The sequence below is a fragment of the Colius striatus genome, chromosome 1 (genome assembly GCF_028858725.1).
Source record: "Colius striatus isolate bColStr4 chromosome 1, bColStr4.1.hap1, whole genome shotgun sequence".
NCBI classification, from domain to species: domain Eukaryota; kingdom Metazoa; phylum Chordata; class Aves; order Coliiformes; family Coliidae; genus Colius; species Colius striatus.
The window spans coordinates 140,620,657-140,635,377 of NC_084759.1; the positions used below are offsets into that span (position 1 = coordinate 140,620,657).

The 14,721-nt window shown below is 44.8% G+C and overlaps 2 protein-coding genes across 2 annotated transcripts in view; one reads left to right on the forward strand and one right to left on the reverse strand.

Moving 5' to 3' along the window:
• Positions 1–14,721, reverse strand: part of BPGM (bisphosphoglycerate mutase) — a 46,275-nt gene that overhangs the window by 29,081 nt on the left and 2,473 nt on the right. The gene's annotated exons all lie outside the window — the stretch shown is intronic.
• On the forward strand, positions 169–13,072 carry LOC104549638 (aldo-keto reductase family 1 member B1). The gene is made up of 10 exons (XM_062009522.1): positions 169–234; positions 396–563; positions 8,253–8,369; positions 9,704–9,781; positions 10,433–10,555; positions 10,996–11,102; positions 11,249–11,330; positions 11,807–11,890; positions 12,349–12,431; positions 13,008–13,072. The coding sequence occupies exons 1-10, from the start codon at positions 169–171 to the stop codon at positions 13,048–13,050; spliced, it is 951 nt and encodes a 316-aa protein (XP_061865506.1). The 3' UTR covers positions 13,051–13,072.

Sequence of the window (14,721 nt, forward strand, 5' to 3'; positions counted from 1 at the left end):
CTTGTGTGGGTTGAGTCTACAGAGGAAAAAGCCCTGTTTGCCAGAGATGGGAGGGCTCAGAGCATTGGCATTGCTCCACCCCTCCGTTCCTGGCCAGCAACCAGTCACTATTAAACCGCCTTGAGAACAGGCAGGTGAAAAGGGGCTGGCCAGATAGCAGGCAGGGCCATGGCGACCTACGTGCAGCTGAACACCACAGCCAAGATGCCCCTTCTGGGGCTGGGCACCTGGAAGGTAACAGCCTTAGAGAAAAGCAGGGCAGAAAAAACAACCAACCTGGAGTGGTGGTGGGATTGCTTTCCGTGAGGTGGTTTTCCTATTTGTACCTCACTAGGATACAGGTCTGTAGCATGTGCTGATTTCAGATTTTCTAAAGACTTAGGCATTATTTTCAGTCCCCCCCAGGTAAGGTAACAGCTGCAGTGATGGCTGCCATTGATGCTGGGTACCGCCACTTTGACTGTGCCTACGTGTACCAGAACGAGAAGGAAGTTGGGGATGGGATCCAGCAGAAAATCAAGGAAGGTGTTGTGAAACGAGAAGACCTCTTCATTGTCAGTAAGGTAAGGATCTGATGACCTTCCACCCTGCAGCAGGGCGGGGAAATGTTTCACCTATCCTGTTTTCATAGTAGGAAGCTTAAACACTGGAGCCAAACTTTAACCTGTAGGATAAGGTAATTCATAACACATTCAAGTGTAGGCACAGACGTAGCTTGGACCAGCCAGCTTGAATAAAGATGGTAGGGATAAGTTAATGCAGCTGGCATGCTACTTCAGAAACAGGTGCTGCAAGTTAATCAATTGGGCCCTGGGTGATCTCATGGGCAGAAGCAGCATATAAGGAGGTAGCTAGCAAAGGAAGGGTGGCTTCGAGTCAACTCTGGTGGTTGTACTGTGTTGCCCCTGTACGTCTCTGCACGTGCATTACTTAGACCCTCTACGTCTTTGAGTGATTATTGCCTTCACAACAACAACATTTGGTGACCCCGACGTGATTCGCTGAATTGGTTGGATCAAGAACCCTCGGCAGAAAAGCACTTGGATTTCTGCTGGAAAAGGCAAGTAATCTGAGCAAACTGATATAATGGGAAAAATGCTAAGCAAAGAGGAAAGTCCTATTGACACCCTCCAGCATATCCTTGCGGAAAAAGGATTCAATTATGAAAGAGAGCCTTTGCTAAGGCTTGTAAGATGGGGACAGGAAGTAGGTCTCTTTGCTTCCCCCCAAGAAGTATATGAAAAAGGACACTGGGAAAAGCTAGGAGACATGTTGAATAATGCTATTGGCTTGTGTAAATTGGTATCATCCATTATACACCAGCTAGAAGCTGAGCGTGCTGCCGCTGCTGCCATGAAAGCAGAAGCTGCTGCACCATCTGCGTTCCCAGTGGATGCTAAAAGATTCTTTGGAGGTGGTGACTTTATAGTGCCATCGGCTCCACCTCTAGAAGAAAATACTCAGAGATTCTTCGGAGGGGATAATGTTGTAATACCCTCGGCTCCACCTCTGGAAGAGGAGAGCATGGATGTGAGCCCACCTCCCCCAGAACCCCCTAGAGCACCGTTCCAGGAGCCGAATACACACATTGCTTCTCCTCCCCTCCCACCCACCCTTCACCATCCTGCCCCATCCCACCCTTCTGCTATACCTGAAGGAGTACCTAACAGAGAACGGAAGGTACGTTTTACAAATGATATGCCGTTGCCCCTGAGCTCATCAATCCCTGAGTGTATCCCTCTGCCATCATCACCCCCAACTTCTAGTGAAGATCAACAAAGACAATTATTAAAGGAAGAGTTAATACAACACGGAGAAGATATGAAACACACTTTGGCCCAGCTGGAGGAACTGATAGAAAAACCAAAAGCAACAGCTAATCAACTGTTGGAACGAATTAATGAATTAACCAAAACAAAGATTAAAGTTTCATCCCCACAGGTACTCAGAGATCCTCGTCCAGATGATTATGATCCGGCTAAGAAATGGAGAGGCCTCATACGTGATGCGGTAATCGAAGGCGAATTTATTCCACAAGCCTTTCCAGTAATAACAGCACAAAGAAAACGACAATGGGCACCTTTAGATTGGAAATTGGTAAGAGAAGGCCAGAAAGCAGTAATGCAATATGGCTTGTCCAACCCATACGTTCAGACATTACTGGATCATATTTTTGCCAGTGGGTTAATGACTCCATTTGACTGCCGGAAGCTTGCAGAAACTTTCCTGAAGCCCACTCAGGTATTACTATGGGAGTCTGAATGGGAAAAAAGAGTTGATCTGACGGTGGTGGAAAACATGGACTTACAACAGGGAGATCCGCGGCGAGTCGTCACAGCAGACATGATGCTGGGTAAAGGAGCATTCGCTGATCCTCAGGTACAAGCCCGGCTGCATGAAGCTATCTTGCAGCAAACACAGACACTGGCACGTCAAGCATTTAAGATTGTTCCTGATATGGGGGTGCCAGTTCCCTCATATACAACTATTATTCAAAAACCTAATGAGCCTTTCATGACCTTCCTAGACCGTCTAAGAGCAGCTCTGGATCGTATACCAAACATGTCGGCTGAAGTAAAGGCGGAAATAGGATTACACTTAGCAGTTGCTAACGCTAATCATGACTGCAAAAAGATCCTGCAGGCTCTCCCGCGGACAGCAACTTTGGTCGACATGATAGAAGCCTGCTCTAGGGTAGGATCGTCAGCACATTTAGCTGAGGCAATGGCAACAGCATTGAAACCTTTAGTTCAAGCCCACAAAGGAGATCGGAGGCCAAAGTGCTTTAACTGTGGAAAAATAGGACACGTGAAAAATCAATGTCGGTCCAGACCATTGGTATGGACAAACAGCTCCGCCAGGCCATCTGGGTCCAATGGCAGATTTCATGGTAATTGTTACAGATGTGGCAAGTTTGGCCATAGAGCCACTGAGTGCCGCTCTCGAGTGGCCAGACATACAATGCATAAGGGAAACGGGTTGACGAGCGCAAAAAGGGCGAGCGCGATGACACAAAAACGCCCTTCAACACCAAGAGCTGCCTGGATGGCCTCAGATCAGCCACTGCAGGAAGCGCAGGAGTGGATGTGGAAACAGCAGTAGATGTAACCATCCACAACACAGAGGTAACAATTATCTCCTCTAATGTTAATGGACCCCTTGGCTATGGATTAAGCGCTTTGCTTTTAGGACGGTCATCGGCCTCTCGACAGGGTATTTTTGTGCTCCCCGGTGTAATTGATGCAGACTATGAAGGAAATATTGGAATAATGGTTAAAGTTTGGCAGCCACCAGTTCATATACCTAAAGGAACTAAAATAGCGCAATTAGTTCCTTTCAGAGCTAAAGTTCCTTTCGCAGGAAGTCGTAAACGTCGAGACGGTGGTTTTGGATCCACTGGAGTACCTGAGGTAAGACTGGCGGTGCCGCTTTCACAGGGAAAGCCCACTCAGACGGTTGTATTCCAACATCCAAATGGTGAACACATGGTTGGGTACAACACATTACTAGATACGGGAGCAGATGTTACTATTGTCCCATTATCCTATTGGCCAAAAAGCTGGCCTTTAGAGAATTTAGACACCCCTGTCGTTGGAGTAGGAGGAATACAGATGACAAAAATTAGCACAGACCTGATTTCCGTATGTATACAGGGCGAAGAGAATAGATGTGTGCAAATTAGGCCCTATGTAATGAATACTTCAGTTTGGCTTTTGGGTAGAGACGCCTTAAGCCAAATGGGCTTTCGTTTGTCAAATGAAAATTTTTAATGGCGGCCATTGATGGGCGACCAATCCTGAAGTTAACCTGGCTAACAGATAAACCAGTTTGGATTGATCAATGGCCGCTAAGCAAAGAAAAGCTCGCCCACATTCATGAATTAGTAAATGAACAACTAGAGAAGGGTCATATTAAGCCATCCACCAGTCCATGGAATACACCAATTTTTACTATCCCTAAAAAATCAGGGAGGTGGAGGCTGTTACATGATTTAAGAGCTGTTAATGCAGTGATGCAGGACATGGGTGCTTTACAGCCAGGATTACCCTCTCCTGCAATGCTTCCAAAAGAGTGGCCCCTGTTGGTGATTGACTTAAAGGACTGTTTTTTCACAATTCCCTTACATGAGGATGACAGTGAGAAGTTTGCCTTTACAGTACCATCGATTAACAAACAAGAGCCAGCAAAACGATATCAATGGACTGTTTTACCTCAGGGAATGAAGAACTCACCAACTATTTGTCAAACTTATGTTGCCTGGGCACTGGCACCTCTGCGCAAAAAATACCCTCGTGTCTTATTTTACCATTATATGGATGATATCTTGATTGCAGGAAAAGACCTGGACCAGCATCGCATTCTACAAGAAGTGAACCGACAGTTAAGCAACTCCGGGTTGGTGATCGCGCCAGAGAAGGTACAAATGCACGCCTCTTGGAAATATTTAGGTAATATTATCACTGATGCGCGCATTTATCCTCAGAAGGTGGCAATTAAAACAGATATTGCTAACTTAACAGACGTTCAAAAGCTGATAGGTGATATCCAATGGGTACGAACCATATGTGGTATCACAAATGAGGATCTTGCGCCACTAATGCCTTTGTTAAAGGGCTCAGTAGAGGCTGATAGTGCGCGAAGACTGTCTCGGCAGCAAATCCAAGCAATAGAAAAAATAGGAAGCAAGATAGTCAATAACTACAGTCACCGATATGATCCTGACTTGTCAATTAACATTGCTGTGATAAGTCAAAACCAGCATGTAATGGCAATCTTGATGCAATGGGATTCAGTAGCGAAAGACCCATTGAGGATCTTGGAGTGGATATTTTTGCCATATAATTTACAAAAAACAATTACCACAAGGCTTGAGGCAATTGCAAAAATAATAGTTAAGGCCAGGAAACGTCTGCTGGAAATAGCAGGGATTGAGGCAGACATCATTTTCGTTCCTCTCACAGATGAGTTCTTGAACTGGGCACTGCAACAATCTGATGAATTACAGTGGGCCTTATTGTCATATCCAGGAACTATAAATAATCATTATCCGGCCCATAAATTGTTCTCTGTTAAATTTCAAATGGAAGACCGGCCGTTGAGATCAGCAGTACCCGTTAAAGGCCTGACTGTTTTTACCGACGCCAGTAAGATCCAAGCCAAAGCAGGAGTGGTTTGGTGGGAAAATGGAAAATGGCAAAATCTAACTGTCCACTCCCCAGGCAGTTCAGTTCAACTGCTGGAACTGATGGCTGTAGTTAAAACTTTTGAGAAATGGTCAGACGTCCCATTAAACATCATCTCCGATTCCCTCTATGTGGTCGATGCTGTCACTCGATTAGAGAGAGCGCTGTTGAAAGAAATCTCTAATCAGAATCTGTATAACTTATTTCTGAGACTCTGGCATCAGATAAATGAACGGCAAACTGCTTATTATATTGGACATATTCGAAGCCATTCGGGCTTAAAAGATGGCCTATCAGTTGGCAATGAAATTGTTGACAGGATAGTGGCAGCTCCTTTATTGATACCTACGGGGCCAATAATTGACAAATTTTCTCAAGCCCGAAGATCGCACGATTTTTTTCATCAAAGTGCGAAAATGCTGGCGAAGCAGTTTGACCTGACCATATCGGACGCTCAGGGTATTGTTTCCACGTGCCCTGCATGCCAGAATCAGATCGGCCTAGGTGTAGGAGTCAATCCCAGGGGTCTGGCACCATTAGGTATATGGCAATCAGATATCACTGTCTATGCTCCTTTTGGGCGATTTAAACGTATACATGTTACTATTGATACTTATTCAGCCATGGTCTGGGCCACAGCCTTAACCAGTGACAGTTCTCGAGACGTCATAAGACATTGGAGGAGTTGCTTTGCTGTCCTTGGTGTTCCAAGAGAGATAAAAACTGATAATGGCTCGGGATACATAGCCAGTAAAACACGTAAGTTTCTAAACTTATGGGGTGTTAAACATACTACTGGTATCCCAGGAAATTCCACCGGTCAAGCCATTATTGAACGTACACATCAAACCTTAAAAGGCCTTCTAGAAAAACAAAAAACGGGGGAAGAGGGGGTGAGTCCTCAAGACAGACTAATGAAAGCCCTTTATACAATGAATCATCTCAGAATTGTGGCAAACCGGAATGAACCACCGGCATTAACACACTTTGCCCAAATGAGTCGGGATTTGGATTTTACTGACAAACCTAAAGTTTGGTATAAGAATCCCACTACTGGAGAGTGGCAAGGACCTGCAGATCTGTTAACGTGGGGAAGAGGCTATGCTTGTGTCATTACAGATCAAGGTCCCCGATGGATTCCGGCAAAATGGATCAAGCCACATCAACAGAAAGGACTTAACTGTAAGACCAATGGAAAAAACAATCTTGAGGAAAGAACCAAGTGATCCACCCTCAATCCATCACTCTATTAAAATGTAAACCCTCGCAACTGTGGCACCACTTAGGCTGCTGTAAATTCCTTCAGCTATAAAAGAATTAAAGAACTTAAGATGACCAACAGATGAAGAGATACTTCCATCTTATTGATAATGCTCACAGATCAGCATGCTAAAGGATCTGAAGAAAAGTCCAGAACTACATCAGGAAAAAGAAATATCAGTGGAGCTACCAAGACCTCATCCCTTCCTGCCAGTGTGCGTCCCTCCTACCAACACATATCAGATTGTTTATTTTGACTTTATGGATTTCTGTATTGTATTGTTCAGCGATGTAGCTGTTATTGACCTTTTGTTGTAAACTCATGGCCATGGGTAAAAATATTTATGTTTTCTTCATGTACCTTTAATTCTGAAATGTGTTGCTAAAGGCTGGCTGGTTCAAAAAAGAAAAAGGGGGGAATTGTAGGCACAGACGTAGCTTGGACCAGCCAGCTTGAATAAAGATGGTAGGGATAAGTTAATGCAGCTGGCATGCTACTTCAGAAACAGGTGCTGCAAGTTAATCAATTGGGCCCTGGGTGATCTCATGGGCAGAAGCAGCATATAAGGAGGTAGCTAGCAAAGGAAGGGTGGCTTCGAGTCAACTCTGGTGGTTGTACTGTGTTGCCCCTGTACGTCTCTGCACGTGCATTACTTAGACCCTCTACGTCTTTGAGTGATTATTGCCTTCACAACAACAACATTCAAGTTACTCCTGATACAAGTTTACTGCTTCATCTCATTCTTTATAAACAGCTGGCAACACAAAAAGTTCCATTTAAATATAAGAAAAAACTAATTTTACTGTGAGGGTGACGGAGCACTGGCACAGGCTGCCCAGGGAGGATGTAGAGTCTCCTTTCTTAGAGGTCTGGACATGTTCCTTTGCGACCTGATCTAGGTGACCCTGCTTCTGCAGGGGGGTTGGACCAGATGATCGCTAAAGGTCCCTTCCAACCCAACAAGCATACATTGTGTCTGTGCCCTGTTGTGGTCTGGCACACCGCTGAGCAGACCCACATGTGCTGGGGGATGGAGGAGGAGAGGTCAGCTGTAGACCAGCTGGTGCAGAAGAAGGGAAGCAGGAAAAGGCAGAAAGGGCCAGGCACCACCAGACAAAGGTAGAAACCCACAATGCAGAGTGTCATGGACGTATATAGAGGCAGAACCCGTTTGGTAATGGCACCTCATTGACTGCTAAAGCATAGCAGAGGAGATGAGCTTGGTGGTGGCTCGTGCTTGTTCCAGCAGCCGGGTCCCCAGCCCTGCCAAAGGGGTGTCTCTACCGTGTGAGGAAGAGCAGGTTCTGGGCATCTTGGGACAGTGTAATCTGCTCAGCACATGTCCCAAGGAAGGTGTGCTGGGTGAGTTCTCCTTCTCTTGCTTACTAAGGAAAACAGGCTGTTTAGCTGCATCCTGGAGTTACTTCTTACCTTGGTTTATAAAGGTTGGTGACAGCCACCTCTTTGTGGCTTGGCTTATGTTTGCTTGGCTTTGCCTGTGTATGTTTTTTAAAAGGAGATGTACAAATGGTCAAATCTGACAGAAACTTTTCATGAGCTCAGCCATTCTGTCCTACCCAAACCTGACTTTGCAATAGGAGATTTTCCCTACAGATCTGTCTGATCATGTACACTCCCAATGCACATATCACACTCAGTGTGACAGGCCAGTCCAATCTGAAAAGCCGTAGGACGGTCTCATTCCACATCACCTTTCAAAGAAAATGGAGCATTTCTGCCCTGTGCAGGACAGCACCCAAGAGCTTTAACTCGGGAGGTCACAGTATGCCTTGTTTTTTTGTCTCTAGCTGTGGTGCACATTTCATGAAAAGCCTCTGGTGAAGGCAGCCTGTCAGAAAACTCTCACTGACCTGAAACTGGATTACCTGGATCTCTACCTCATGCACTGGCCTCTTGGGTTCAAGGTACAGTAAGTGCAATGCCCTTGGCTTTCTCTCCTGAGAAATGTCCTCCAAACTGCCAGTAACACTTGCAGCACTACTGCTGCTCCAGTCCAGAAGGAGCTTGTGTCTGTTGTGTGCACCAGCACAGCTTAACTCTGCCCATGTGAGCCCAGCTCTTCATCTCTGCCTCTGAGACTGCTGCTGGCACAGCGTCCTCTGCCCTTGTGAGAACAGAGATGCAGACCTAGCACTAAGATCAGGCCTCCCAGCTGCAAGCATAAGTTATGTAATTTTCCCTTCTTTTACAAATCCAAATCATGCTCATCTGAAAATTACCCCTTGTGGGAAGGAGGGCTGTGCTTTGCTGCCTGACAAAAATTCCTTCCTCTGCATGCTACAGAATCACTTAGTACAAGAAAATGCTTCTGGTTTCCATGTCTGTCTTTAATCACCAAGCACTTAATACAGTCCAGATTGAGCTGACCTTTGCTTGTAGAAGCCTTAGTGTTTCTTCACAGGCCTGGGATTTAAAAAGATGAAGTTTTTTTACACCAAACTTCTGCAGACTACATGTACATCAAAGGATTTATTTCCTTTCACACATGAGTGGGGGGGGGGGGGATATATATATATATATATATATATATATAAATCCATCCTTAGCCTTCCTTTCTGCTACATCCAGATCAAAATCTCCATTCTGCCTAATGCTTTTGAGTTCCACTCCATTCAGTTCTCTCAGTATTGCTTTAGTTAGCTTTGTGCACAAAGCTGTCAAGTGAATCTGCATAATATTGTGGCATCTACAAAATCCCAACCACTCAAAATACTTTGGTCACATTGTCTAGTTACAGGCTGGTTTAACATTCCTAAGACAGCAACTTAAATACTGAGTTTCCCCACAGGAAACCTGCCAGCAGTATCTTTTTCGGCAAATGCACTCCAGGATAAATGTGTACCTCTACAGGACCAAAGTCAGTCCTTCACATACCTCAGTAAAAACAACTACAGAAGCTATTATTCCTAAATGGACATAAGGGAATAATAGATGAATAATAGTGAACCCATGTAAGGCTCCAGGATATTGCTCTATGAGCAAATCGTTTCCCTGCAGGCATTTTGCAGAACAGCACTTCAGTGGGTGCAGCAGAAACCCCCATCTTTCTTGGAATAGCAGGTGGCGCAAATGTCATGAACTCAGAATAAGAAATTACTGAAGAATTAAGTATGATGAGAATCCCTTGAGCTTTTTTCATGCCCCGTTAAGATTTAACTCCTCACATTGCTGTTTGGTTCTTTTCCATAGCTAATGTCTCAAAAGAAATTATTTCAAGCATTTTCTCTGTTGCTGACAGGCAGGACAGGAGGTGTTTCCCATAGATGACAAAGGCATGGCTATACCCAGCAATACAGATATTCTGCAGACATGGGAGGTAAGTTCAGCCACAGAGAAAACTCCCTTGTCACCAGTGTTCTCCATGTTTTCATTACCTTCAACAGTCACAGAAACACTGTCTCATCAAAGCAAAAAATTAGTTGGAAGAAACATAAGACGGTACAAAGTAGCTTTTCATAAGGTGCATGTTGAGTCATTATTCCTCAAGTGCCTTAGGTGATTGCCCATCTGACTGAACGGCACAATCACTTTCAGTGGAGCTGCAGATCACACTGAGGGTAGGAAAAGTTCATTGCTCGAGCAGAACAACTGCACAATTGTCTTCACCACAGTTCTTGTGTCCTTCCTGAATCACTCAAATAAATTTTACAGAAATGAAGATACTGCAGGTTGAGATCTGGCCTACAGTGTGGGGCACAGCTTCCCAGTGCTTGCACAGTACTGAACTACTAAGTGGCATCCTTCCTATCCTCAAGCGGCTTGGTGCGAATTTACACAAACTCAGAGAATGAGAAGTTGGTCATGGGTGAGACAACACTAATGTAGCACCAGTACCTGCCCTTCCCTCAGAGAACTTTGCAACTCTGAATAGTTATTTTGTGCTTCCCACGATGGCAAAGGTGCAAGTCCAGGAAGAAAATGTCCTGCCTTGCATCCCAGATGCTGACTTTGCTGCCCTTTGTGTTAGGCCATGGAAGAGCTGGTGGATGCTGGTCTGGTAAAAGCCATTGGAATCTCCAACTTTAACCATGAGCAGACTGAAAGAATCCTGAACAAGCCAGGACTGAAATACAAGCCCGCAAATAACCAGGTAAGCTGCAAAGAGAGGGCGGGTGAATTGTTTTCAGGGATTATAAGGATTTTATTACAGTTGAATTAGGAGATGGAAAAAAGGAGAACACAGTAGACACTCTGTGTGTTCCAAATTTGCTCTGCGGATATTTCTCAGTACAGAAGGCACTTGAATACATCCCTTTTTGTCTCATCTTGCCAAGCTGGACTATTTCCCTGTTAACATTCTTCCTGGAAGAATAAAGATTCCAGAGATGAGTTTTGTGAAACCCTCACAGTAAAAATCATATAAGCATAGTATAAAAATAGGTGTCTTCAATACTAAGAAAGCATCTTATAATGTAGTCCCCAGGCAAATTAGGAGAAAGGGCAGCCTCTAATTGGATTAGGAACTAATTTGTGGAGCACAATATTAGAACAGTTCTGGTACTATCAGCCTCTGTGCCTTTATGTTGGCAGATTGAATGTCATCCATACCTTACCCAGGAGAAGCTGATCAAGTACTGTCAATCCAAAGGGATTGCTGTAACAGCATACTGTCCCCTTGGCTCTCCTGACAGACCATGGTAAGATTGCTTTGTGCTTTGCAAGGGAGCTGGCATGGAGTGTGCTTCAAGCACTGAGATAGTAAATGCATCATTAGTCATTAATTTAAATACAGGTTTCTCTTTCTGTGGAAGTTTCTTGACACTAATTTCTTTCCCTTCTGTAGGGCTAAGCCAGAGGATCCTTCCCTTCTGGATGACCCCAGGATCGGAGAGATTGCAGCTAAACACAAGAAAACTCCAGCACAGGTAGGCAGTGAGTATCCCTTCCTGTAACAGAGCCATTAAAGAAAACACAGTGGGTAAACTTCTATCCGTTTCCCATGAATTGTGGCAATTGTACCAATGCAGATATTTGAGGGTTTTTGATTATATGGCCTGGAAGACATGTTACTATTATCTCTTTGGCCCTCAAAAAGATTCCAGACCCATCTTCTGATTTCACTGCTCCTCTGAAGTCCTCTTGCAGAGAATGGAAGCCTTGCATAGACTGCTGAAAGCCCAGGTGGGAAGAAATGGAATTGACTGTCCCAAAACTGGATGTGAAAGGAGACCTTCTGTCTGGGCCTCCACCACTTGCCTCCTTGGCCACTGAGAGGGAGAGTGATTCAAAACGCAGCTCTGCACAAATGACTCTATCTTGGGGAAGACAGCTGTTGGAACAGGCTCTGCTTCCTCCAGAGCAGAAGCTGGCCTCTCTCTGACTCAGTGCTCTGTTCCCACAGGTTCTCCTTCGCTTCCAGATCCAGAGAAATGTGATTGTGATTCCCAAGTCTGTCACGCCACAGCGCATTGTGGAGAACTTCAAGGTGAGCCGCTAAGAGTGAGCCGGGTGCACGGCATGTTCAGGGCTGGCACAGCTTGCCCTTGCACAGCAAGTAGTGATCCTCTCACCCTTCCTAAAGCCTCCTCAGAAAAAGAAAAGACCATGATTTTTCTTTTTTATGCTCATCTACACTCTACTGAGGGTTAAGCCAGGCCTGCATTTGGAGAGGAAAGATAAATAGCTCTTGTGTTTTATGTTTTGTTGGGTATGGATTAACCAGCAGGCACAGCTTGCTTGGAGTAACGTGACAGAAAAGTCTTACACAGAATAAACAATGTTCATTAAATACTTCTCATGTCCATAAAACAAGTTGTTCCTCTGTTAATTCAGTGTCCCGTGACTGAAAATGGAGCCTCCTGTGTGGTGCTGCTCTCTAATCTTGTCTTTTTTCACACCGTTTCATTGTTCAAAGAGGTGATTTCTAGCTGTTTCTCTTGTTAGGTGTTTGACTTCGAATTGTCTAAAGATGAGATGGCAGCCATTCTCAGCTTTAACAGAAACTGGAGGATCGCTACAATGGCCATGTAAGTGATGCTGCTTGTTTCCTTCCAAACCTTACCTTTTGAATATTTTTCATGGGCAATTTTGTGTCACAGCTACTAGGTAGCATGAAATTCAGTTTATTTAAAAACCACACCAATTCAAATTCCAACTGGTTTGTCCTGAAAATACACACAAAATCACAGACTGGTAGGGGTTGGAAGGGACCTTTAGAGATGATCTGGTCCAACTCCCCTGCAGAAGCAGGTCCACAAAAATACTTTTCAGGAAAGAGTTCAATATTTTCATTTTAAAAAGAAATCAAACAAACAAACCAATAACAACAACAAAAAAAAGGAAAAGAAATTACATTCTCATTCTGAGTTTCATTTCCAGAAAAAAATCTCTGTAATTTAAATTACAAAAACAAGGGTTATGGATGTTCATTTCATCTTCGTCTGTATTAGACAAATGAGGACACATAGCTCCATGTATTCTCCCCGTAACTCCAAGATGCAGATTTTCCCTTGGCGGCTCCTCCATGTACCCAATGCATCTCTATATAACATTTAGGTCATCCATGAAAATAACATTCCCTCTCACTTCTTTATTTCTTTCAGGTGCGTAAATCACAAGGAATATCCTTTCCATGCAGAATACTGAAGATGCTCGTAATATGGCCTTCTGGTGTCCCTCATGCCTCTGCTCTAACTTTGAGCTGTCTATCTTAATGCATCTGTCCTCCTCCTGACAGTGAAGACAGTGGATATTTATCCCATGAAACTTCTTTGACTTCCTTTTTTTTGGAAGAAGGGAAGAGTATCTTCTATAGAACAAAATGTGGGATGTAATTTGCTACTTATTAGAAGAATTACTGCTGAAAAGCCTAAGCAGAGGTGTTAAGCAGAAAATGAGGAGAGTGTATACCAAACCAGATGTTGACAAAAACAATTATGCATCCACCATTTTACCAGAAGTGTCCCATGTTTCAAATAAAATTCACCTTAAAATGCAAAAGTGTAATTGGCTGGACGTCTTCCTTCTAGTGTAGAGAAAAAAACTAAACTCACCTACCCAGAGATGTGCAGAGAGGCTGGCTGCAATCACCCGCCCATTGGGGACTGAGCTCCCGCCCGGACCGCCAAAGGCACCCAACACTTTTCCCAGCGAGCAGCAGAGGGCAGCCGGCCCTCAGGGGGGACACCCGCCGTGCTCCCTTCCTTGCGAGCCACCAGCCCCCGGGCGCCGGCCGCAGCCCCCGGCGCTGCTGGGAGGCATTTCAGCCGCCGCACAACCCGCGGGAAGGGGAGGCTCAGCCTCTCGGGACTGCCCAGACTGCTGGCACCTTAGGATCCTCTCCCTAAAATTTCTCCTTTCAATTCACAAAGATATAATCCACGACCACGTGTTTCCCAGCTTCCCAAAGGAAGCCAAAATACCGAACCCAATAAGGGTACAATATTTACCATGATGTGGGAGCCAAAGTAGCAGGGAAGTTCTGTCACTCTTCATAACCACCCTCTTTCCTGTGGCAAGCTCCTGCTCAAGCGCTTACAGCTCGCTCACGCTGGAGCCACCATTGTGGACACAGTCACACAAAACCATCCAGACACACCTTGCATAAGGTCAGCACTTACTGCCCCATCCCACCCGAACCGAAGGGCTCTCGTGCTCCAATCTGAAGGGTCTCCTCTCATCCCAGGGCTCACACAACAGCCTACTGAAAGAAAGGACACATCAGAGGGGCTTTGTCACATCAATTTGCTGAAACAGACCTGGCTGTCAGGAATGTCCAGGCTGCAGCTGCCTCCTTAGAGGATGAGGGTATGCGCTCACAGTTTTGTTGCTGAAGTTTCATTCTAAGTATGCAGTTTTGCCAGCTTGTCAGATTATTAAATACCAGAATTACCCAAGACTCTAAAAGTCTTCAAAAAAAAACTCTTGAGAAGACAAAGAGATGGTAGTGGGACCTCAGAGGTTGCTCTTGGCTTGGCCTGAAAGCAACACAAGAAACAGCCCAAGGTCTTAGAACTAAATTAAAACTCTCTCCTCCTGTCTGCATTCCTGCCTTAATGAGCATCTGAAAGTGGAATCAATGCATACCATGTCACAAGAAAAATATCCTGTTTCAATACACTTCTCTCCCAAAGACCCCAACATCATCTGACAACACCAGTCACACCTTCTGGACAGAGAAACAAATGACAGCTCCTGTGTCTTGGCATGGTCCAGGGAAAATCTCACACCAACAGCTGCAAACAGCAAAGCAAAACACAAACCTTCTGCCCAAAATCCTCTGTTACAAGTCCAAGATATCTCTCATTCAATAAACCA

Coding starts and splice junctions, on each gene's coding strand:
- LOC104549638 (XM_062009522.1), top strand. CDS start 169: ATGGCGACCTACGTGCAGCTGAACACCACAGCCAAGATGCCCCTTCTG. Junction 11,331..11,806: donor ACAAGAAAACTCCAGCACAG/GTAGGCAGTGAG, acceptor CTGTTCCCACAG/GTTCTCCTTCGCTTCCAGAT. Junction 11,891..12,348: donor GCATTGTGGAGAACTTCAAG/GTGAGCCGCTAA, acceptor TTCTCTTGTTAG/GTGTTTGACTTCGAATTGTC.